Raw genomic sequence first — 22,914 nt, 5'->3', positions numbered from 1 at the left:
GCTATTCTAAAGGAGTCTGAGAAATATTGATGAGAGGAAGGACACATGGGAAAGAGGGACGTACGGTTAAAATTTTAGATTCTGGGACACAAGCTAGATTTTAGCCAGTTGTGCCAAGAAGTGTGCATTTGTGCATGGTTGAGTTGGGGTTTGGAAATAGGGTAGGGAGTACTTAGGCTGTTTATAGGCAGTTCCATCTGTGTGTGTCTAAGCATTGGAAGGCCTGTTTAGAAGTTGCTTTACTGCTTAGAATTCTGCATTGTGAGATGGCTTTTAGCTGGAGACAGTGGAAAACCTTCCAAGCTGGCTTGTGCAGAAAAGAGAATCTTATAAATCAGTTGTCCATGAGTGATGCTGACATTAGCAAAACTCTGTGGGGCCTGTATAATGTGATCGGAACTCAGTTTCCTGCTCTTTTTTTCTGCACTGCTGCCCAAGGTATCTGCTTCATTATTCATGTATCATTTTTTTTTTCTGTGTATCATTTTAAGGTTAGTTTGACACTGTGTCCCAAGGTGGTGGTCAGCAACTGTTGGGACTGTGTGCTTGTCTCAGAACTTCTAGCTAAAGTCCTCAGGTTCATTCTGGCTTACCTGACTTTGGTCACATGCCCACCCCTGAAATAGTGACTTGTGATGAAGGGAATCCATTAGGTTTTCCATCCCTGAAGCTGGGAGCAGTTAGCTTCCCCTGAGCCACAGTGATCCTCAAATAACCGATGGGTACTGAGAAAATGACCAATGGGATGGATGCTGGAGGGGCTCCATACAGAGTGCCCCCATGAGGGGCCGGGTCTAACCTCAGACACTTTGGAGAATCTGAGTGGAGCCGTGGGATGGGCATGTGCTGTTTACACCCTCCTGTAAACTGAAGGTGGGGGGAAGGATAGGTTTATGGAAAAGATTAAATAGAATAAAAAAGAGACCTCTGTATTTGAAGTGACGTTTTTCTGAACATTCTTAGAAAACCAGTGCAAATACTTCCAGTGGGGAGGGAGATCGGGAAGAGCAGATTTCTCCTCTCCAGACTGAAATGTGTCAGCAGAAGCATTCTATGATACGAACCAGGCCACCGGGCTGAGCACATTTTATACATTAGCCATGCGAATGTTTAAAACCACACCATATTTAGGTGTTTTTCTCATTTTCCGGATTAGGGCTTCTTCAAGTTCACACAGTTTGTAAACAGAAGAACTGGGTTTTAAACTCACATTTTCGGATTCTGAAGTCCATCTTGTTCCCTGAGCAAGTGTTGGATGTAGCTGAGTTTGCCTGTGCCCACCTCCTGTTGAAATCCTGTCCCTGCTTATAAAAGTGATGATCCGTATTCTACCCATACTCAGCTAGGGCCCTCATGGGACCAGAACAGACCTCATTCTGTGCAGAAGTATTTCCCACTGTGTCACCCTGGGTCATTTGGGGATCTAGGCCATGTTGTATGTGCTCCTTCTGAAAATGGGGCTTTAGTTTCTGTCGGCCCCTCTTATTTCTCTAGAGGTCAGGGTGGGACTAGAGACAGACCTCTTTCTGTCTTATCTGCTTCCCATTTTCTCCACTTTACCTTGAAAATGCCACTTAAAATGGAGTATAATAAAGAATGATACAAATGTGTATAAACATCTTATTTTAAAACCTATATATTCTTTTAGGTTTTTTTTTTTTTTTTTTTTTTTTTAATATAAAAGCCCCTTTCTTGGAGCGGAGGACACAAATTGGAGTTCTGTGAAGTTTTATGATTATAACCTTAATGCAAGCCTGCGGGTTCTGTTTCACTTTTAAAAACTAGTTATATGAAATACTGAATGTTTAAAGATATTTTTCGTAATCTAGTGTTGTCTTGCCCACACCTAAAATTTTTTTTTTTTTTTTTTAATCTTGGCCTCATGGAATCTTTCCAAAGCAGTTAACCTACTTTTCCTAGCAATAATAACTCATTGGTTCACATTTTTTTCATCAGGGCATGTACTTTTAAATTAAATTGCATAATTAGAGTAACAGATACAATCTCCACCAAAGGGGCTGGGGAACAAATGTGACTGCTTCTTGGTGCCATCCACTTCAGCTGTGGGAGCAGCCACACCCCACACGCTGTGTGTTTTGTGCCCGCCGTGACCAGCAGGTGGGTAGTCTGTGTGCTTCAGCCGAGTGAGGAGCCCTGGGTCTAGTGACTCTAGCCAGCTGCAGGCTGGTTTCTAGTGTCTACCTTATGAGCTTCATCCCTCTCCTCACTCGGCCCCAGGAGAGGCCCCAGGTAAACTTGTTCATGGAAAGTGAAGGGACTGATTTAGGGCTTGGCCTGGTTGGTTAGACATGCTGAGGCCAGCACCCCAAAAGTAGGCCAGATGAGAGAGAAACATTCACAACCTTCAAAACACTCAGCACGGAGGTACAGAACTTCTTCTTTTTTTTTTTTTTTAAGTTTTATTTATTTATTTGACAGAGAGGGAGAGATCACAAGTAGGCAGAGCAGCAGGCAGAGAGAGAGGGGAAAGCAGGCTCCCTGCTGAGCAGAGAGCCCGACATGGGGCTCAATCCCAGGACCCTGAGATCATGACCTGAACCCAAGGCAGAGGCTTAACCCCCTGAGCCACCCAGGCGCCCCCAGAACTTGTTTTTTTTTCCCCTGTGGGTGAACAGGACCATCTAGCCTGTTTTCATGTATAAACTGGTTGATTTACATCCTTAAATCATAGGATCATAGAGAAGCATGGCTTGTTTCCTCAGCTATGAAGGCTAGGTTTCTGGAGCCTGGGCCAAGACAGAACTTAAAATTTAACTTTTGGTGCCACCAAGTGGTTGATTTTGAGATAACTACTCTATAATGGAGAAGGATGGTTTGACAAATAATGACTGAAAAAAAAGCTGGGGTGAATCTGCAGAGCATATAGGATTTTTAGGACAATGAAACGACTCTGGATGCTACAGTCGTGGTGGATATAGGTCATGACATTTCCCAAACCCGCAGAATGTACAGAACCAAGAGTGAAGCCTACCGTAAACCACAGACTTCCGGTAACGATGTCAGCGTAGGCCAGTTGATCGTAACGAATGTACCCCTGTGCTGGTGGACGGGGATAATGGGGGACGCTGTACATATGTGGGGGCAGAAGGTATATGGGAAATCTGTCTTTAAGTTTTGCTGTGAACCTACAATTGCCTTAAAAAAATCTTATTAAAAAAAATCTTCCATTCTACATTTTCCCTTCTAGCTACTGGTGGTGTAAGTAAGAGCAAGGCAAGACAGAGCCATCATCTGGGGGGTTGGCTGACTTCTCCAGCATGGATGACAGTCCCTTGATAGAGTTCCCACATTCCAGAGGCTGGGTGCTTAGTTTTGTAAATCTCAAAAACCTTTTATTTTTTTTACTATTTCCAGAGGTGTTCAGTTTTCCAGGGTTATATCATGCTCACTAAACTTCTAAGAAACTTGTTAAGTCAGAATGCTAGAGTAATACTTTACAAGTAGAAATGTGTTTGTAGCGGGAGACCAAAACACAGGTGTTAGCTGAGCAGTTCATTTTCTACTCTGTAGGAAATTTGTATGGGAAGATGGATTACACTGAGTAGGTTGCTTGGAGAAGTCACTGCGGTGGTGTGTGTGTGTCGTAGAGGGAGTGGGGGGTGTAAGGTTGTTTATCTTGAAGGTTAGTATCGTTAAGCTAAAACTGCCTTTTTTTCCTTAAGATTTTATTTAATCGAAGGAAAGACAGTGTGAGTGCACGCACAGGCAAGAGCAGCAGGAGGCAGGGAGCCCAGTGCAGGACTCGATCCCAGGACCGTGGGACTATGACCTGAGCAGAAAGCAGACGCTTAACCCCAAGCTGAGACTGTCTTGAGCACTTTAGGTCTATGTGGGACTCAGAGCTGGGAATACGTTGCTGGGCAGTGCTGATGACAGACTGACCTCATCTTTTCCTCTGGGCACTCTTTTGGAAACTCTGTGCAGAACATCTTGCTTCCATTAACTCGTTCTTCCCTTAGGGCATAGTATGACTGGCAGGGCAAATGCTGTGGACTTGCCAATAAAGCTTTAGTCTCTGGAGACTGTCTGAGCACCATAATTAGCATTAGCATCATTAGCCATCACTCACAGGTTTTTCTTTGTTGCGTTTTTGTTAATTTTTTATAGTAAAAATTTTAATATTTTTTTGTACACTTATAATGAATTGTATAGAAATTCTTATAATTTTAATAATTTCATTCTCAGAATAAGACTTGTTTTATGTTTTGGTGATTGTTTCCCCAAATGCAGGTTACAATTAATATGTAAAATCCTTAATCACTTAGGAGTAGATTCCCAGTAGTAAAACAGTACTTGCTGAAGGCCGGAATTATTCTAGATTCTAAGTCCGTTAGAACACATTTCTGTGGTCCACTTGATGTCTGTCTTGAGACGTCTGTCTCACTATCTACTTGCATGTACCAGCGCATCCTGTAGTTCCTCGTTGGCGCTCCATTATCTACAGTTCTTCATATGGCCTCTCTCTGCCCCCATTTCTGTCCCTTGTCCCAAACTGCTACCACATAGCGTTCTCAGTACTCGGGGGATATTTGCAAAGTTATAAATTGGTAGCCCGTGGCCAGAATCGGATCCCCAGATCTTTTACTTTTGCCAATATGTTGTTTTTAAAAGTTTGACTTATTTGACAAAACTTAAAAATGAGGAGATTCGTAGAGAACTCTGAGTATCCAGTTTCTTTGCATACATGTCCCTCCAGTTATGCAGGGCTTATGTTTCCCCAGGGCAGTGCATGATTAGAGTGGCCTAGAAAGGTTGTGAACCTTGGAGTTATCCTCAGGCCCCACCCTACCTAGCCTTTCACTCATTTATGTTACTACTTGGTCTTGGGGAAGGAGGTGACTCTTGGTGCATAGGAAAAACAAAAGAAAAATAAAAGACAACAGGCCTAAGGAAAGCAGTGATTTTGCATGGATATTTTGCTTCCTGTTCTTTCTCCTGCCTTCTGAGGGGAATTCCTTCCTAACTTGGTCCTAGCCTCGATAGAATCCTGCTTCTCTCAGTATGACACCTCTGATTATGTCCCCTGTGGTTGCAAGAGGGACAGTGTTGGAGTGTCACTGGGAAAAGCATACAGACTTTGGTGTCACAAGACCTGGATTTGAATCCCTGCTCTGCTTCTTATGGAGTTCAATTTCCTTTTCAGTATAAGGAGGGCTATAACTTATCTCCTGGGTTGATAGGAGTATTAAATGGGATTTTGTATATAGAACGTCATGCAGAAGGTAGGTACTCAAACAGTGGCACCTCCATCCCTCTCTTCTATCAAGACATGACTTTTCCTTCTTCATGACCTTAAGGAAGTCTGGCTGAACATTTGCCACTGTTCTCCTGTTCCTTTACACCCCTTTAATCTTATAATAAAGCTAACTTTCTATTCCTTATAATTTCCAGTCTTTCCCAACTGTACACTTCAAATCGTTCCCTTTTCTTTTTGTAGCTAGACTGTATGTGGAATATAAGAATGATGGCAGGAGAATTTACTTTGTTTAGGAAATTATATAAGAAGGCATACCTTCTATCAGATCTCTAATTGTATATATAGTTTTATGATAGAAACTACATTTGTTTTTATAGCAATCTGTTGAAACTGAGTATACATACCTTTCTTCCTCCATTGTATGTTTATAGAAGTAGAGCCAAGGTCAAAAGCTGGAAAATCATCAGCAGAAAAAATTGGTACTGGAAGAGAGACACTTCGCCTGAGATCAAAGGGTCCTGCCTCCATGGAAGACATGGTAGGTTATGTTTATTTAATTCCCATTCTGCTTGGAAATGTGTGGATGTTCATGTTTATTAGAGCTGGAAATAAGGGTAAAGCCACAAAGTTAAACAAAATACCATATACCCTATTAAAGTATGGTCTTTAATTCACTGCCTACCTAAACAATGTGAAAGTTACTGAAAGCATTTAAGAAGGAAATGTAGAAAATAGATACAAGAGAAGAAATGATGATGTATAGCCATCTTCAGCTACCTGCAGAAAATGTTTGCTAGAATCTGTAAACATCTAGCCTGGCTCAAAAACTTAACCAAAATGCTCTGAGGGCCAAGAGAAAGTCTCTTGGCCACCTGTAGTAGCAGTCATAGTTAAGATTTTTTTTTTTTAAGATTTTATTTATTTGACAGACAGAGATCACAATTAGGCAGAGAGGCAGGCAGAGAGAGGAGCGGATGCAGGCTCCCCACCAAGCAGAGAGCCCGATGTGGGGCTCCATCCCAGGACCCTGGGATCATGACCTGAGCCGAAGGCAGAGGCTTTAACCCACTGAGCCACCCAGGCGCCCCTCATAGTTAAGATTTTGATAGTGAAAGATACTCACGACTCCAGTCTCCTCAGGTAAAACATTTTGTAGTCATCTTTGACTCTTCTCTTTCATGTTCCATGTCCCTTTCATTAACAAACCCTGGTGGGTCTACCTCCACAGTAGACCAGAATCCAGCGACTTCTCACTATCTCTGCCCTCATCACTCTGGCCCAAGGCACCTACATCTTGTCCTGAATATTGCAGTTACCTGCATTCAGTCTTCCTGCATTCACCCTTCCCTCTTTCCCTCTGTGCTCAGAACAATAGCCAGAATTAAAAAACACAAGTGGTTACTTTTTTGTCCACACTCTCCAGTGGTTTCCCATGCCACTCAAGATGAAAGCTAAAGTTCTCAGAGTGACGGACATGATCTGACTCTGCATTTCTTTTCGGATCTCATTTCCCACCACTCTCCTCTTGGCTCACGCTGCTTCAGCCACATGGGTCTCCTTGCTGTCCCTAAATACTTTGGATGCGTCACAACTCAGGGTCTCTGTATTGCTGTTCCCTCTATCTGAATGCCTTGCCCATTTTGGGACATGGCTCTACTGACTTCTTCAGGTTTCTGTCCACATATCACCTTATCTAAAAGGCCTTTGAGTATCTTGCATAATTAGCAATTCCTGCCACCCTTCCCCCTGCCCAATCTTGCTTACTGTTAATTTTCTTTAAAGCATTAAGCACAATAGGACACATTGTATCTTTGTTTCTTGTCTGTTTAGTTCCTTTGCTCACATCTTGTTCACTGCTGTCACCCCAGCACCTAGAACAGTACCCAACATATCAAAGGAGTTCACACCTTTGTTGAATTAATTAATAAATGATGCATTTAAACTTGAGAATAATAGAGTTTTGTGATTGACTCAGTCAGTTTTTAAGTGAAAAATGCCAAAAGGGGAATAGAGAAACGGAGGGAGGAAAGGTAGAAGGAGAAAACAGTAGGGGTTAAGGGAGACAGGGTAAGGGCTCAAGGCGGCAAGTGGTGGTCTGCTTAGCCAGTGAAGACAGTGGTGATGATGCTGTCCTATAGGCAGAGGGGGCGTCAGGCCTGTCTGAGGCCAGGGAGTTCCTGCAGGCAGAGGGTATAATGCCAGACCTGGCTAGTTGTGTGTTCCTATTCTCCTGTGTTTTTGAAAAACAAAACAATGTTTTTGAAAATAAGAAAAAAAAAAAAAAAACACTGATTCCCCATGTTTTTGAAAAGCAGAAGAGTGAGACCAGTGAACAGTGAGACCATTTTCACAGAGCAGGATCCCAGAGCTTGTTGGGTGACGATATCCAGGGTCAGTCATGGGGGTGGCTTGTTGGAACAGACACTCAAGGAACCATGAGGCTGAGATTGTGCTTTTGAATGTTTGAGTCAACCAGGATGTTGTCAGCAGGGGACACTCCAGAGGAAGACTCTGAGTTGGGTTCCTGGGTACTGGGTAGTAAGTGAAGGGATTGACATGGAGGCAAGGAAGAGACCTAGGAGGACCAGAAGCATTTTGCAAATGAAACATGAAGAGGTATGTGAAACACTCAGGGCAGGGACATTTGGCCAATCTGAGTCTCTACTTTCCTGGTGTCCTGCATACTCTGAGGCATATTGCTGCGTGAATGAATAAACCTGCGTAGAAGAAAGGAATCTGGAAGAGAATGGAAGAACAGTGAGAGGGAGCTGGTGGGGAGAGCCAGGAGAATGCCCACTGCTTCCCATTCCAGGCTGGGAGGAACAAACGACAGATCTTAAAACCACTTAAAGAGGAAGCAGAGGCAGTGGGGAAAACTCCATGTTCCTTCAGAAGGAGGGTCATTGAGTAGTTAGTATAATTGATACGTGTACAGCACCTGCTATGTATAAGGTGCTGGGGTGAGAAAGAGAAGCTGAAGATCTATCTGGGGAGGTAGGAAAGATTCATTTAAAGATAAACGTTTATCTAAAACTCCATTCCTATTTGCATGGCCTGTTTCATTAAATAGGGTAATTGAAAGTAGCTTGTAATAAAAGGAAAACGCTAGTTTGGTACTCATGTTAATTTTTTGCAAATGACTTATCTAAAGAATTTATAGATTCGAAACAAGTCACCCTCTTATAACCCAGCACAAATCCTGAAAACTGTGGAAGAATTCCACCTGCATACCTCATAAATTTATTCAGTAGATGTTTCTTGAGACAGACACAGTCCAGGTGCTGGTGATACAAAGATAAATAAAGACCTTGTTTCTCCTTTAAGGGGAAAGAGGTGTTGAAAGAAACTTTTGAAAACCAGGGAATAGGTTTAATGTCACAGAGGTGGGCTGATCAGTTGCTGTCAGGGATGGGGGAAGAGAGAGGGGTGGGGGAATTTCCATCCTGAAGAAATGATTGAGTTGGTTAAAGATGGGGAGAAGAATGTTCTAGGCCTGAAACAATGATGGGCTTGGGGAACCTTGTGAGGGTCCATGGGATTGGAGTGTGGAGGGACCTGGTGGGGGGCGAGAGACCTGGGTCAGAATGGGAAAGGTCTTGGAAATGGGGGAGCCATTTAAGAATTGTGAGGAGAGCAACATGTCCAGTTTTGCATTTTAGAAAAATCCCTTGTTTCTAGCAGATGGATTGTTAAGCAGGGTAGATTTGAGGGGGGTGAAGATTGCAGGCAGGGAGAAAAATTAGAAAACTTCTGCAAATACCAAAAAATGAAAGTTGAACCCAGGCAATCAGAATGTGAGTGGAGAAGAGGCGATGAGATCAAGAGCTATTTAGGAGGTAAAATGGTAATGTATTGATGTTTGATTGTGTATACAAAGTACTAATGTTTGTTATGAAAACTTACAGTATGGATAGTTGGATACAAAGGTGGACATCCAAGTTTCTTTGCATAACCAACTTGCTTTATACAGCACATCCAAAATATACCATAAAGAAGGCAAGAGTGGTATATCGTATCTGTTACTGTATTTAAGGCTTAGTTCATATAAATAAGAACATGAGAAAATTGTAATAAAATCCACAAGGAAATAAAAATTGACATTTATAGTAAAATGCATATTTCTAATAAGTTTGGAGAACACAAAGCAACATATATATATATATATATATATATTTTTTTTAAAGATTTTATTTATTTATTTGACAGAGAGATCATAAGCAGGCAGAGAGGCAGGCAGAGAGAGAGGAAGAAGCAGGCTTCTGAGCAGAGAGCCCGATGCGGGGCTCGATCCCAGGACCCTGAGATCATGACCCGAGCCGAAGGCAGCGGCTCAACCCGCTGAACCACCCAGGCGCCCCAACAACATATATTTTTAACAGTATTAAAAGTACTATGAATTTCTTACAATCGAATCTTGAATTCTGCACTTGCACTGAGAGTTGATTATTTCACATCTTTGGGTAATTTCTTTTTCCGCTAGGAAGCCATTTAAAACCAAGTATTAAACTGAATGTAGAACCAGACTTTGCCAGCATTAAACTAAGATTTTCAAAGAATGATAAAATGCATCCAATCGTGCTTTTCACTGAAACCTTTAGTAATAGTTTTAGGAAGAACACAATTATTTTGGTACCATTAATACACAAAAATTACTTAAAAATTGTTGTTGGGGTGCCTGGGTGGCTTGGTTGAGTATCTGACTCTTGATTTCAGCTCTGGTCATGATCTCAGGGTCATAAGATCAAGCCCTTCGTTGGGCTCCATGCTCAGTGAGGCGTCTGCTTGTCCCTTTACCTCCCCCTCAGCCTCTCTGCTTGCTGTCTCTCTCTCTTTCAAATAAATCTTAACAATAACAAAATGATTGTTTCATCATTTCATCCTTATAACATTTCTATTTTTTGTGTCTTTTTATAATGTTTACAATATATTCATATAGTAATATGTATAGTTTATGAAAGATACATACTGTTAAAAAACAATTTAAGAAGGTGTGCCCGGCTGGCTCAGTCCATAGAGCATGCTGCTCTTCATCTTCTGGTTGTGAGTTCGAGCCCCATGTTGGGCATAAAGCTTACTTTAAAAAGTAAACAAATACAATAGAATGTTATTAAAATTAAAAAGAATCATTAAAGAAGACAATTTATGTGATACAAACTTTATTCATGATGTGAACAGTCTCATAGAATTGCAAAATGGGGTAGAAGTCAAGAAGCTTTGATAGGATAAAGATTAAAGAACAAGTGAGAGGAAAATAGAAAATATTTGACCGGTTGGGCCCACATAGTGTGTCTTGTCTGGGGTGAGAACTCCCAGAGCTTGCTTGTGTTTGTAGATTGGCCAACTGGATTATACTGTGTTTCTGATTAAGCAGAGCATTTACAGGGACAAAAAAGATAGATAACATGACACCTTGGACAGTGCAGATCCATCTTGGGCATAAAAGTGATTTCAACAATACAATAAAATTAAATAAACAAATAATAAGAGTATGTATTCAGAAGTGTTTGAGTCACCTTGGGGTAAGCCATTGAAAGCTTTGGAGACTTGGGGCACCTGGGTGGCTCAGTGGGTTAAGCCTCTGCCTTCAGCTCAGGTCATGATCTCAGGATCCTGGGATCGAGTCCCGCATCGGGCTCTCTGCTCAGCAGGGAGCCTGCTTCCCCCCTCTCTCTGCCTGTCTCCCTGTCTACTTGTGATCTCCCTCTCTCTCTTTGGCAAATAAATAAATAAATCTTTAAAAAAAAAAAAAAAAGAAAGCTTTGGAGACCTTCATCTGTAAGATGAAGGCCAAAGCCCTTTTCCTGGCACACAAGACCCCTTAAGATCTAGTCCTGTCTGGTTATACTCTCTCTCTCTCTCTCTTTTTTAAAAGATTTTATTTATTTATTTGATAGAGATTACAAGTAGAGAGGCAGGCAGAGAGAGAGGAGGAAGCAGGCTCCCTGCTGAGCAGAGAGCCCAATGTGGGGCTTTCTCCCAGGACCCTGAGACCATGACCTGAGCTGAAGTCAGAGGCTTTAACCCACTGAGCCACCCAGGTGCCCCCCTGGCTATACTCTTTATCAGACTCTGTGACCTCACATAGACATTGCATATCAATTGCAATACTTTTTTAAAAAAAAGATTTTATTTTATTTAAAGATTGTATTAATTTGACAGGGAGAGACACAGCAAGAGAGGGAACAGAAGCAGGGGGTGTGGGAGAAGCAAGCTTCCCACTGAGCAGGGAGCCAGATATGGGGCTCAAACCCAGCATCCTGGGATCATGACCTGAGCTGAAGGCAGACGCTTAATGACTGAGCCACCCAGGCGCCCCTAAAGATTTTATTTTTAAGTAATCTCTATACCCACTGTGGGGCTTGAACTCACAAGCCTGCTATCAAGAGTCACATGCTCCACCGGCTGAGCCAGCCAGGCATGCCTGTTGTATACTTCTATTTGCAGCGCCCTCCCCTGCTTATCTTCCACCAGTGTATCTTTGAAAAGAGTTTTTAAGTCCCCTTTCTCAAGTCTTCTGTGACTCTTAAGATATTTAAATTTACTTTGCCTGAGATGGCTCTTACATCCTTGAAAAATTTTTCCTTATTATTACATAGTTATTTATTTTCACAGATTTGTCTCCCTTTCTAGACTTGGAGACTCTGTTCTGGCTTTTCTTCTTTGAATCCATAACACTTAACGGTAAGAGTAAAAATAAGTATTTGGTGTATGGATTTGTATTGAGCTACAGAGCACACTGTAGATCTGTTTCCATCCAAATGAGCTGATGTATACAACCATGAACTGGATCCTCATCAGATTTCCCTTACCCTTAGCCTTGACATTCAAGAGATTTCATGTAAAAATATCTCATTTCTCTTCTCTTTGATAAAGCCCTCCGAAACCAAGACAAAAGCAATTGAAAAGATTGATGATCTTCTTGAATTGTACATGGGAATTCAAGATATCGATTTAGGTAAGATGATACTATTTTTTAAGTCTCTACATTTCTTAATTGAATTTAGTGCTTCTTTGTTTTGCTTGCATTTACACTCAATGATACTTTTCAAGGTAAATACTGGAAAGTGATGAGAAAAATGTAATGAAAATAAGGATATAAAACATAAAAGGATAAAGAATAAAGACCTGGCCCTTACACTTTTACTAGCTGCGAGTCAAATCAACTTTTCTAAACTTCAGTTTTTAATCTGAAAACTATAAACTATGATAATAGCCTTCCTTCAAAGGCTTGTTTTATGGATTTAAAAGTTACGTATGAATAGATTTTGTAAATGACACATATGGAATGTATTTGATACATCAGATCTACATTGATTAAATCAAATGTTATGATATTGTGTGCACTTAATAGATTACTGAGAGCCTGTGAGCAATGAATCAGAAAGAGGAAGAGAAAGGACTCAGCTGATGTGAGACTGATCAGGGCAGTTGAGAAGTTGAATTGATGGGTATTTCTTATGTCGTCCTTAGGATATCAGAGTCTTGATTTATCAACTGCAGATAGTAAAATAGTAACAACAAACTGAATTCCAACTGATTTACAGGATAAAAGAGGGGAAATGTTTTGGTTCTTATACCTGAAAACTTCAGAGGTAGATCCTCGCTTCCAGAATGCCTAGATCCAGAGTTCTCATGCTATCACCAGGATATGGCTTCCCTTCTTTCCATTTAGGCTGCATTTTAGGCTTGCTAGTGTCCCTTGGCACCTTCAATGGCTCCATCCTCTATACCTTAGTGTCAAGCGTGATGGGAAGGGGGGAGGGCCTTTTCCAAGTCATTCAAACAAAATGCTGAGGATTGACCCTGACTGGTCTGATGGGCTCACTGAGGTGGTAGTGGTGGGGGTGATGCTTAGGTCTGGGTCAGATGCTCTCCTTCTGGAGCTGAGAGTGACTGAAATCCTAGGCCTGAGCTGGTGAAAAGTCCTGGCCCCTCCCAGGTAGAAGCCAGAAGAAAGTGCCCTTCAGAAGGGCAGAGGGATGCTGGGTGGTGAAACAGTAACTGTGCCCCGTGGTGGGCTTTGTGTCTGCATGCACCCCTGTGTGCATGGAGTATGTTTGTGTGGACCAGGTACTTCATCCATGTTTTTAAGCCGAACACTTGGACTGTTCTGTTTCCCTGCTACCAGGTGTGAAGAATTTTACTCTAGCTCAGGTAGAATATTTGAAACTCATTATTCCACTTCTACTTCCATTCATTCTTACTTTTTTCTTATAGAGTCTGTTCTTACATTTTTCTTGCCTTTCTGAACTTTGAAAATAAAATTTCTATGGTGGATATACAGACGCTCTCTGTAATTGAAGAAATACTGATGCTCTTTTTTCTAATTCCTTGATTCAAAGTATAAAATTTGTATATAATAGATACTTGCTCCACACAGACAAGAAGTTAAAGCTGAGATTATCCTGTAGAAAGATAGCATCTTAAAACTTTTCTATAAAACCTTTTCCTCAACCCTTTTGCATGTGAAAGACACAGATTTGCATCAGTGAGGTGGGCCTATGAAAATTATGCAAATGAAAGCAAAGGGGATTTATCAATGGCAGTCACTTAAATGCAGAATAGGCAGTATTGGTTGGAAAAATAATATATATCTCTGTTTAGTTGAGAAGTTTTCTAACAGTATAATTGAGTATTATAAGATTCAGAAGCTAACATATCAGTGCTAGATTTTGATGAACTCAGATTTAGGAGAACCACACTTTACTTTTTTCTTTTTTTAAAATTAATTTATTTTTTTTATTAACATACAATGTATTATTAGCCCCAGGGGTACAGGTCTATGAATCACCAGGTTTACATACTTCACAGCACTCACCATAGCACATACCTTCGCTAATGTCCATAACCCCACTATCCTCTCCCTAACGCCCCCACCCCCGGCAATCCTGTTTGTTTTGTGAGATTAAGAGTCTCTTACGGTTTGTCTCCCTCCCAATCCCATTTTGCATTTATTCTTTTCCTACTCCTCAACCCTCCCACGTTGCATCTCCACTTCCTCATATCAGGGAGATCATATGATAGTTGTCTTTCTCCAATTGACTTATTTCGCTAAGCATAATACCCTCTAGTTCCATCTACATCGTCGCAAATGGCAAGATTTCATTTCTTTTGATGGCTGCATAGTATTCCATTATATCTATATCTATCTATATATATATATAGATACACACACACACACACACACACACACACACACACACACACCACCTCTTCTTTATCCATTCATCTGTTGATGGACATCTAGGTTCTTTCCATAGTTTGGCTATTGTGGACATTGCTGCTATAAACATTCAGGTGCACGTGCCCCTTTGGATCACTACATTTGTATCTTTAGGGTAAATACCCAGTAGTGCAATTGCTGGGTCATAGGGTAGCTCTATTTTCAACCTCCATGCTGGGAGAACCACACTTTTCAAAGGGGAGAATTTAAAATAGTCTTTAGATCTTAATTTTGGGTATAGGCCTTATAGTTAATTAAGTATAAAATTGAAATAGTTAAATAAATTAACTTTGTTCTTTTGTTATTAAATTTATATATGTATACAACAAGGTGGCTGGGTGGCTCTGTTGTTAAGGGTCTGCCTTTGGCTCAGGTCATGACCCCAGGGTCCTGGGATATGTCCCCATCAGGCTCCCTGCTCAGCAGGAAGCCTGCTTCTCCCTCTCCCACCTCCCCTGCTTGTGTTCCTTCTTTTGCTGTCTGTCAATTAAATAAATGAATAGAATCTTAAAAAAAAAAAAAAGTATGTATAAGTATACATGGAAGAACAATGGACAATGGAGTAATTCTAGGTGAATTAAGGAACAGTTCTTTAAGAATCCATTTATTTCACTTTGGCAAATTCGGGCACTAAACATTCCTCACAAATTCCTTGTAAATTAACTTGTAATCCCATTGTAAAGTTAATTAATCATCTGTAGCAAGTTCCTCCAATGACATGGAAAGTCATTATCATTATACATGATTAGCAATGTGATCAGTCATCTAGGGAGGTAAAATTTAAGGAAAGTAATATTTGAAGAATGTCAATCATTGTTAAATTAGGAATTTCTGTCATTATTCAGATCTGATTAGCATGAAATAGAAATCACAAATGTGATCCTGATTCAATAGATAAATGAATGTATTTGCTTGTTTTTGTTCTGTGATCTTAACTGTCAGAAATGTTAAGTCTTAAGGCAAATTGTAGCCACATCATGTTATTCCAGAGTTGTTAACATAAATTTACATTAAAAAGTGAGAAAGGTAATATGCAATAAAATGACCAAAACCAAAACACTATCTTCACAAAACTTTGGGATGTATTTACCACTTGAAAATGGAAAATAATTGAAATGAGTTTAGGAAGTAACCCTGCACATGATAGGACTTTATTTGGTTGTAGAGCTAGGCTGTGAAGGGACTTTTCTACTGACCCAGTGCCAACATGTGTTGCCTTGGAATGTTATTCATGGTGGGAGAAAAATGGATTCTGGAAGATTCTGAGTCCTGTTTTTTAGGAGATTGAGGTAACTTAATGAAAAAGTTGTGTCCTCTAAGTTTTCTTATGAATATTTAAGGCAACTGTGTTAATTATATATCAAACTATACTATGTCCTGACGATACCAGTTTAGGAGTTTGGAGCTCATCCTAGCCATGTCAGAATTTTAGGATTTCTAATTTATGAAGAGGTCAGAAATGTGTGGAAAAGAAATTTGAATGATAGATTCTAAGTAATTTTTTTCTTATAAAATCTTTTTTAGCTCTGGGGTACCTGGGTGGCTCAGTGGGTTAAAGCCTCTGCCTTCGGCTCAGGTCGTGATCCCAGGGTCCTGGGATCGAGCCCCGTATCGGGCTCTCTGCTTGGCAGGGAGCCTGCTTCCTCCTCTCTCTCTGCTTGCCTCTCTGCCTACTTGCGATTTCTCTCTGTCATATAAATAAATAAAATCTTAAATCTTTTTTAGCTCCTTTAAAAAATACAATGGTATTTTAATAGAGTTAATTATATTTCTTTTTAGGATGATTTCCTTTCTTCTGTGAATTCAAAACAGTGAATACTGTAGAAAGTCATCCATCTTAGGTAAAGCCAATGAGTTTGGAAATAGGTTTTCACTAACAAAAAAGCGTATTCAACATTGGTCATGTTTTTAATGTTTGATTCTTGTCTGAGTTCCTTGAAATGGAACACTTATTTAACACTTATTTCCCACAGACTTTTCATAAAGACCTCCCTATAAAACTATAGATTTAATGGTTAACAGTGTTTAGGACTAATCTTTATTCAATCCTGCTATGTGTCATTTTATAGATATGAAAACAGATTCAGAGACGTTTGATTACTTGCCCAAAGTCAGCTAACAAATTAAAAGCTGAGATTCAATTCTGGAATTTTTTTATGCCAAGATTTTTCATCTGCAGTAGTATCTTATGTTTAAAAGTTCAGTTTAGGTATTTAAAAACTCAGTGGGAAATATAGATTGCCCTATATCACAAAAATAAATTTGTCGTTAATAAATGATGTGGAAGTTCAGTTGTGGGAACGATACAAAGGTATTTTCAAAATGGCCAGTAGAGGTCAGCACTTAGTTGCTGTATGTGATAGAACAATTCTATCCTTTCAGGGGATTTTTTTTTTTTTTTTCCTGGATTGCATTTAGGTGTTAAATATTATTACAGTTTATTGCAGATCCATTATAGGTGAAAAGTATTTTAGTAGTTGTCATATTAATGTGATATGACTTAATAAAAAGTGCTTTTTTTTTTGCTAAAAGCTTCATTTTGCTTTTCTCTTAAAGATACAGTTTTAATAAAAAAAAGATAAAATTATACCAGTTTACTTCTCCTTTAAGAATTTTCAAAATATGTGTTTATACTTTATTTTTTAAAAAAGATTTTATTTATTTATTTGACAGAGATCACAAGTAGTCAGAGAGGCAGGTGGGGGGCGGGGGGAGGCAGGCTCACTGCTGAGCAGAGAGCCCGATGTGGGGCTCGATCCGAGGACCCTGAGATCATGACCTGAGCCAAAGGCAGAGGTTTTAATCCACTGAACCACCCAGGCGCCCCTATACTCCCTTTTTTCATTAGGAAAAATTTGTGCGTGTTTTAATGCATGCTCCAGTCTTAATTTCTTTGAAAATTCATATAGCAAATTACTGTATTTTAAAAGATTTATGGGACACTTTGTTACATATGTATTTCTAACACCTTAATGAAGCTGCCTAATTGATATTTTGTTAACTTTTACCTGACCTAATTGATAATTTTGTTACTGTTACTTGTTCTAACACTTCATTAAGGTGTTAGAAATACATATGTAACACAGTGTCCCAAGGAACTACTGATATTTTAGTTCCTTGAGGGCAGATACTGTATTGCTCATAATCTCAGCTCCTACTACAGTACTTCTAGAGTAAATATTTGGTAAATGTTTATTGACGGACTGTGTAGAGGCACAAAAATAGTGAATTCACTGGGAGTATGAATCCTAACTTCATAAGTTTGAAACTTAAGCCTTTGGGCACATTATTAAATTCAAACCTTAATTTCCACATCTTTGTAAAAGAGGTGTAATAAAAACCTTAGAGGTCTTTAAAACCAACACACTAAATTAAATAATATGTATAAAGTTCCTGTTACATCATAAATAATAGGTACAGCTATTACTATTTTTAACATTGCTCTCTAGTAATTATTGCTAGTACTAATGGTAGTGGTAATAGAGGTAGGACTGTATCCCTGGAGGTCTGACCAACTCTGGGACTGTGTTTAATGTGGAAGTTTTACTTTTCTGCTGTGCCAGCATGAGCACATGAGTGAGATTACAGAGTTTGGACTGTGGTTGGAGGTTGTGGTATGGGCCTCTTAGACCATCATTTTTCTCATTTTGTAACTGAGGAACTAAGGAACCCAAGCCAGAGATTGCAAGTCAGAGTAGGCAAGGTCCAGAATATATCATTCCTGGGCTCAGTGCACTAGACAATGCTGCTGAGCTTCCCGAGGTACCAAAGAGCCATGTACCAAGTTATTTCTTACAGTCAAGTAGGTATGTGTATGTGTGTGAGCGAGAGATTGGCTGACTCATTGCCCATCAGTGAACATATGATTGTGGTCCTTGTGTCCCCCCAGCATTTAAGAGCATCATTCATCTGCACTGTTAGTTTTTGCTTCTGAACAGTCTGTAGATTTTCTTACCTTCTGTGTGCATCTTATTTCTTCCTCTGCTAGACTGTATATCACCCACATGTTAGTATAATCTTTAGGTAACTGTCTCAATAAGTGCTATCTGTGGAGACTATGGGAAATATTTAAAATGGTAGACTTAGCAAAATTCTAAACTTGAGTCCTGCTTTTGCAATACTTACCTTTAAGTTTTGGTTACTCTTCTTCCACAGCCTGGCTACAGGACCAGACCTCTGGGTTTTGCTTTCTCCAATATACGTTAACTGTGTCAGAGCAAAAATTATTTAAAGATAATTACAAAGCAGCCTCCTGTGCATCTTCCAGCACGTTCAGTGCATAAGACACTGAACTTGTTCCGATGGGCATGAAAGACTGAGTAGGCTATTCAAGATCAGTCGGGAGTTTCTTCTTCTTCTTCTTCTTCTTCTTTTTTTTTTTAATTTTAAGATATTTATTTGAGAGCACACAAGCAGGGACAGAGGGAGAGGGAGAAGCAGACTTCCCACTGAGCAGGGAGCCTGATGCGGGGCTTGATCTCAGGACCCTGAGATCATGACCTAAGCTGAAGGCAGATGCTTAATTGACTGAGCCATCTAGGTGCCCCTATTTATTTATTATTTTAGAGAACAAGTACAGGGTGGGGAGGGACAGAGGGAGAGAGAGAAAGCATCTCAAGCAGACCCCCCTCTGAGCATGGAGCCTGTCTCAGGGACTTGATGCCATGACCCTGAGATCATGACCTGAGCCGAAATCAAGAGTCAGATGCTGAACCAATTGAGCCACCCAGGTGCCCCTAGGATGTGAACATTTTTGAGGATTTTAATTGTACTTGTTGTCAAATTGTTTTTCACAAGCTAAGTTTATGAATCAAGCCTGTATGTATCTGAATGTTTGCTTCACTATATCCTGGCTAGCACTGGCATGCCATATAAAACATATATAAAAGTTGCAATAAACTGGCCAAACGTTTTGGCTGGAGCTGAACTGAAGTCTTCTTCCTCTTTGAAGTATTTGTTTTTAGACTGAGAATAAATGCAAAAGCTTTTGGGTCAGGGCTGAGGCCAGAGGCAGAGTAAGAGAGAGAGAGAGAGGGATAATGATGAAAAGGAATCAATTCGTCCTCACTCATAACTGCTTTTTAAAAGTATTTTTTTTTAAAGATTTTATTTATTTATTTGACAGAGAGAAATCACAAGTAAGCAGAGAGGCAGGCAGAGGGAGAGGAGGAAGCAGGCTCCCTGCTGAGCAGAAAGCCCGATGTGGGGCTCGAACCCAGGACCTGGGATCATGACCTGAGCCGAAGGCAGCGGCTTAACCCACTGAGCCACCCAGGCGCCCCTTTAAAAGTATTTTTAAGGCAGGGTGCCTGGGTGGGCTCAGTGGGTTAAGCCTCTGCCTTTGCTCAGGTCATGATCTCAGCGTCCTGAGATCGAGCCCTGCATCGGGCTCTGTTCGGCGGGGACCCTGCTTCCCCCTCTCTCTCTGCCTGCCTCTCTGCCTACTTGTGATCTCTCTCTCTGTCAAATAAATAAATAAAATCTTTTAAAAAAAGTTTTTAAGGCAATCTTAAACATTGAAAAAGGTTATAAATATAGCACAAAGACTTTTTTTCTCTTTGAACATGGGAATTAATGAACAATATTTATTGCCCCCAAATACTTTAGTGCATATTTCTCATGAACAAATATATTTTCCTAGCTAAGCACAGTATAAGCAAGAATTATGAAATTAGCATTGATATATTACTATCCCCTATTAATCATGTGTTATGTTTCACTAAATACATTAACATCCCTTATAGCAGAAGAGCATGTTCAAAATCATAGGTTACTTTTATTTATATCAATTTGGAACAGTTTCCCACTCTCAATTTTAATGATCTTGATGCTTTTGGAGGGTACAAGTTGTTATTTTATAGAATGTTCCTCAATTCTGGCTTGTCTGATTTTTTTTTTTTTTTGGAATTATGTTTATGTCATACCTCTTGCAAAAATATCGAATGTGGTCCTCTATTCTTTTCAATTACATTTTGCCAGGAGGCACAGAATTTAGTTTGTTCTATTTCTGATATTGTTCATGTTGATAGCTTAAAGTGGTGTTTGCTAATTGTCTCCATTATAAAGTTATTCTCCGTAATAAGTATTTGGTGGAGAGATACTTTGAAACTATGTAAATATCCTGTTCTTCATGATCCTACCTTCCTTCCTTTCTTCTGTCCATTTGTCAGTCATTTCTTTGGGCCACATCTCCTCCTTTCCCTTTGGCCTGTGTTAGTACAGAGCTGTTTGAGACAAGGCACAGTTTTTAAATGCTCTTAAGAGCCCTAGTGGATTTTAGCTGAAAGACCAGACCTCTTGGTTCATTCAGAGAAATCTTACAAGTGTTGAATTGTTCAGCCTTAACCTGGGAGGAACAGAGATGCTGAGATTTGGTTGTTGTTCTTTTTTTTTTAACCTAGAGTTTCTTCATCCAAGTCCTAAATCACATCCACACTGTCTCTTTTCAGTTGCTAGTGCTTATAAGGGGCTGAGAAAAAACAGCTCAGCCTCATGGGCTCCCAGCCAGTTGGAGCAGGTCCTGTGTACTCTTGAAGATGCTGGTTCCCCAGATGTAAGAACCGGGCCTAGGCAATTTACTAGAAAAACAGAACACAGATGCCACATTCACTTTCTATCTCAAACTAGAAAGGGGCTCAGGAAAAGTTACCTTGATTCCATTAGTAGACCAATACCTTCTTCTTCACCCTAGCTTGGTTTTCCCATTGCGAACTGTTATCCTTCGTCTTTGTTCTTTGGAGGAACAGGGAGTACTGGGTTCCATTATAGTTGGCAGTGGGGTACTGGTAGAGGGGGCAGAGAGAGCTAGTGACTGTGGGCAGGTGGAAGAGGGGTGACGTACCCTGACTTTCCTGGCAGGGTTAGCCACAGGGTTTCCTTTTTGGAGGAATATCAGTAGTTCTTGACTGGTGGGCTTCAAGGTGGAGGAGAGGCCAGGGGTGACCAATCTGGGTGCAGTGGACAGACTGTTTAAATGCTACCCTGACAGATGTTAGTATATTAGTATGTTACTGTTAGTATGTTGTTAGTATGTTACTGTTATAACTTATGCTAGAAATAGATCTACGCATGTTACACTGAGAAAGTAATTTTTCTGGTGCCGTTTTTCTCAGTTCTCTGATGTTGTCTCATGTATCATTAATTTTTAAAAATTGTTTTTGATAGCTACCACAATGTTTGAAGCTGGAAAGGACAAAGGTAATCCAGATGAATTTGCTGTGGCACTTGACGAAACTCTTGGAGACTTTGCGTTCCCAGATGAATTTGTCTTTGATGTTTGGGGAGTCATTGGTGATGCGAAACGAGAATGACGATGACGTGGATGATCCGTCTCTGGAGAAATGAACATTCTTTTTAAAAATATCCATAAGATCTGATTTTTAGACACTGTTACAGATTCTGGTTTGGTCTGATGTATATGGAATACATTCTTTGAAATACACTTTTGGTTTCTGGGTACCTTTTAATGTGGTTGCAGATGTGGTATGCTTAAAATAAATCACCTAAAATATGATCAATTTTAATATTCATTCAAGAGTCTTTTTAAAGTAAGTTTTAGGAAGTATTTCTAGAGAGGATTTTGCTCCCCATAAACGTCTGTGTTTTCTTTTCCACCCACATGCAAGTAGCTGATTGCAATAGCTCTGTAGCTCTTTTTAAAAATCTTAATGCAGGGAAATTGGGATTAGAGTATGATTTGCCTCTGAGCATCTTCATTTTTTAATACCAGCCTGATCTAGGTGTGTTCAGGAAGCGAAGTGTGAATTATGCCCACTCTGGGTCTAGAAATCGTTTTTGTTTTTGTTTTTTTAATCCACTGAGTAAGGGGAGGAAGATTCCTACAGCCTCTTGATATCTGTGGCCTTCTTTTTTCTTAAAGCAAGGACTGATTTTACTTATTTATTTTTTTGGTTCTTTGTAATTGCTCCTTTTTAAAAACTTGTTAAAATCTATTATACTGTGTATGTGTTTGCTTGTGTGGAAGAAGGGTGAAAAAGGCAGATAGGGTAGAAAGCACTTAAATTTGATTTTTTTTTAAAGCAGTTCTTAAAGCATTCTTTTTCCACTCATACCCACTTTTATGTTATGCTTCATAAGCACTCCAGGGAAGGTTTTTATAGTCTTTGTAGAACTTTTCTTTTGAAAGATATTTACTCAGAAAATAACTGTGCTTGAGAACTTTTTTTTTTTTTTTTTTTTGGGTGAAAGAGCAACGTTTTAAGCCCCCTAAACTTTAGAGGAGATGCTATCAGAAATCGATTTCCCCCAGTGGAAAAAAAGGAGGATGGGAGGAATTGAGAAAATATATTAGTCTATTATTTTAGAGTTCTAACATACTTTCTCTAAAACCTTACATTATTGAGAAAATTGAGGGCAAATGACTGTCTTATCACTCTTATGTGACATTTTATGGCTGTCAGAGAATGGAAATGAATGGTTTCAGCATAGATCATTTAATAAGGCAGAGCATGGT

At 39.9% G+C, this 22,914-nt stretch overlaps 1 protein-coding gene across 1 annotated transcript in view; it reads left to right on the top strand.

Annotated features, from left to right (window-relative positions):
* Window positions 1-22,373, top strand: part of GIPC2 (GIPC PDZ domain containing family member 2) — a 79,782-nt gene extending 57,409 nt beyond the window's left edge. The window contains exons 4-6 of the mRNA XM_047727575.1: window positions 5,650-5,756; window positions 12,092-12,173; window positions 21,606-22,373. Of these exons, the coding sequence (XP_047583531.1) occupies window positions 5,650-5,756; window positions 12,092-12,173; window positions 21,606-21,751 (335 nt within the window). The 3' untranslated portion in view covers window positions 21,752-22,373. The remainder of the gene's footprint in view (window positions 1-5,649; window positions 5,757-12,091; window positions 12,174-21,605) is intronic.
* Window positions 22,374-22,914: the final 541 nt, after the last annotated feature.

The sequence above is a fragment of the Lutra lutra genome, chromosome 4, assembly GCF_902655055.1.
Source record: "Lutra lutra chromosome 4, mLutLut1.2, whole genome shotgun sequence".
NCBI lineage: Eukaryota > Metazoa > Chordata > Mammalia > Carnivora > Mustelidae > Lutra > Lutra lutra.
This window is presented reverse-complemented; position numbering and strand designations above follow the sequence as displayed.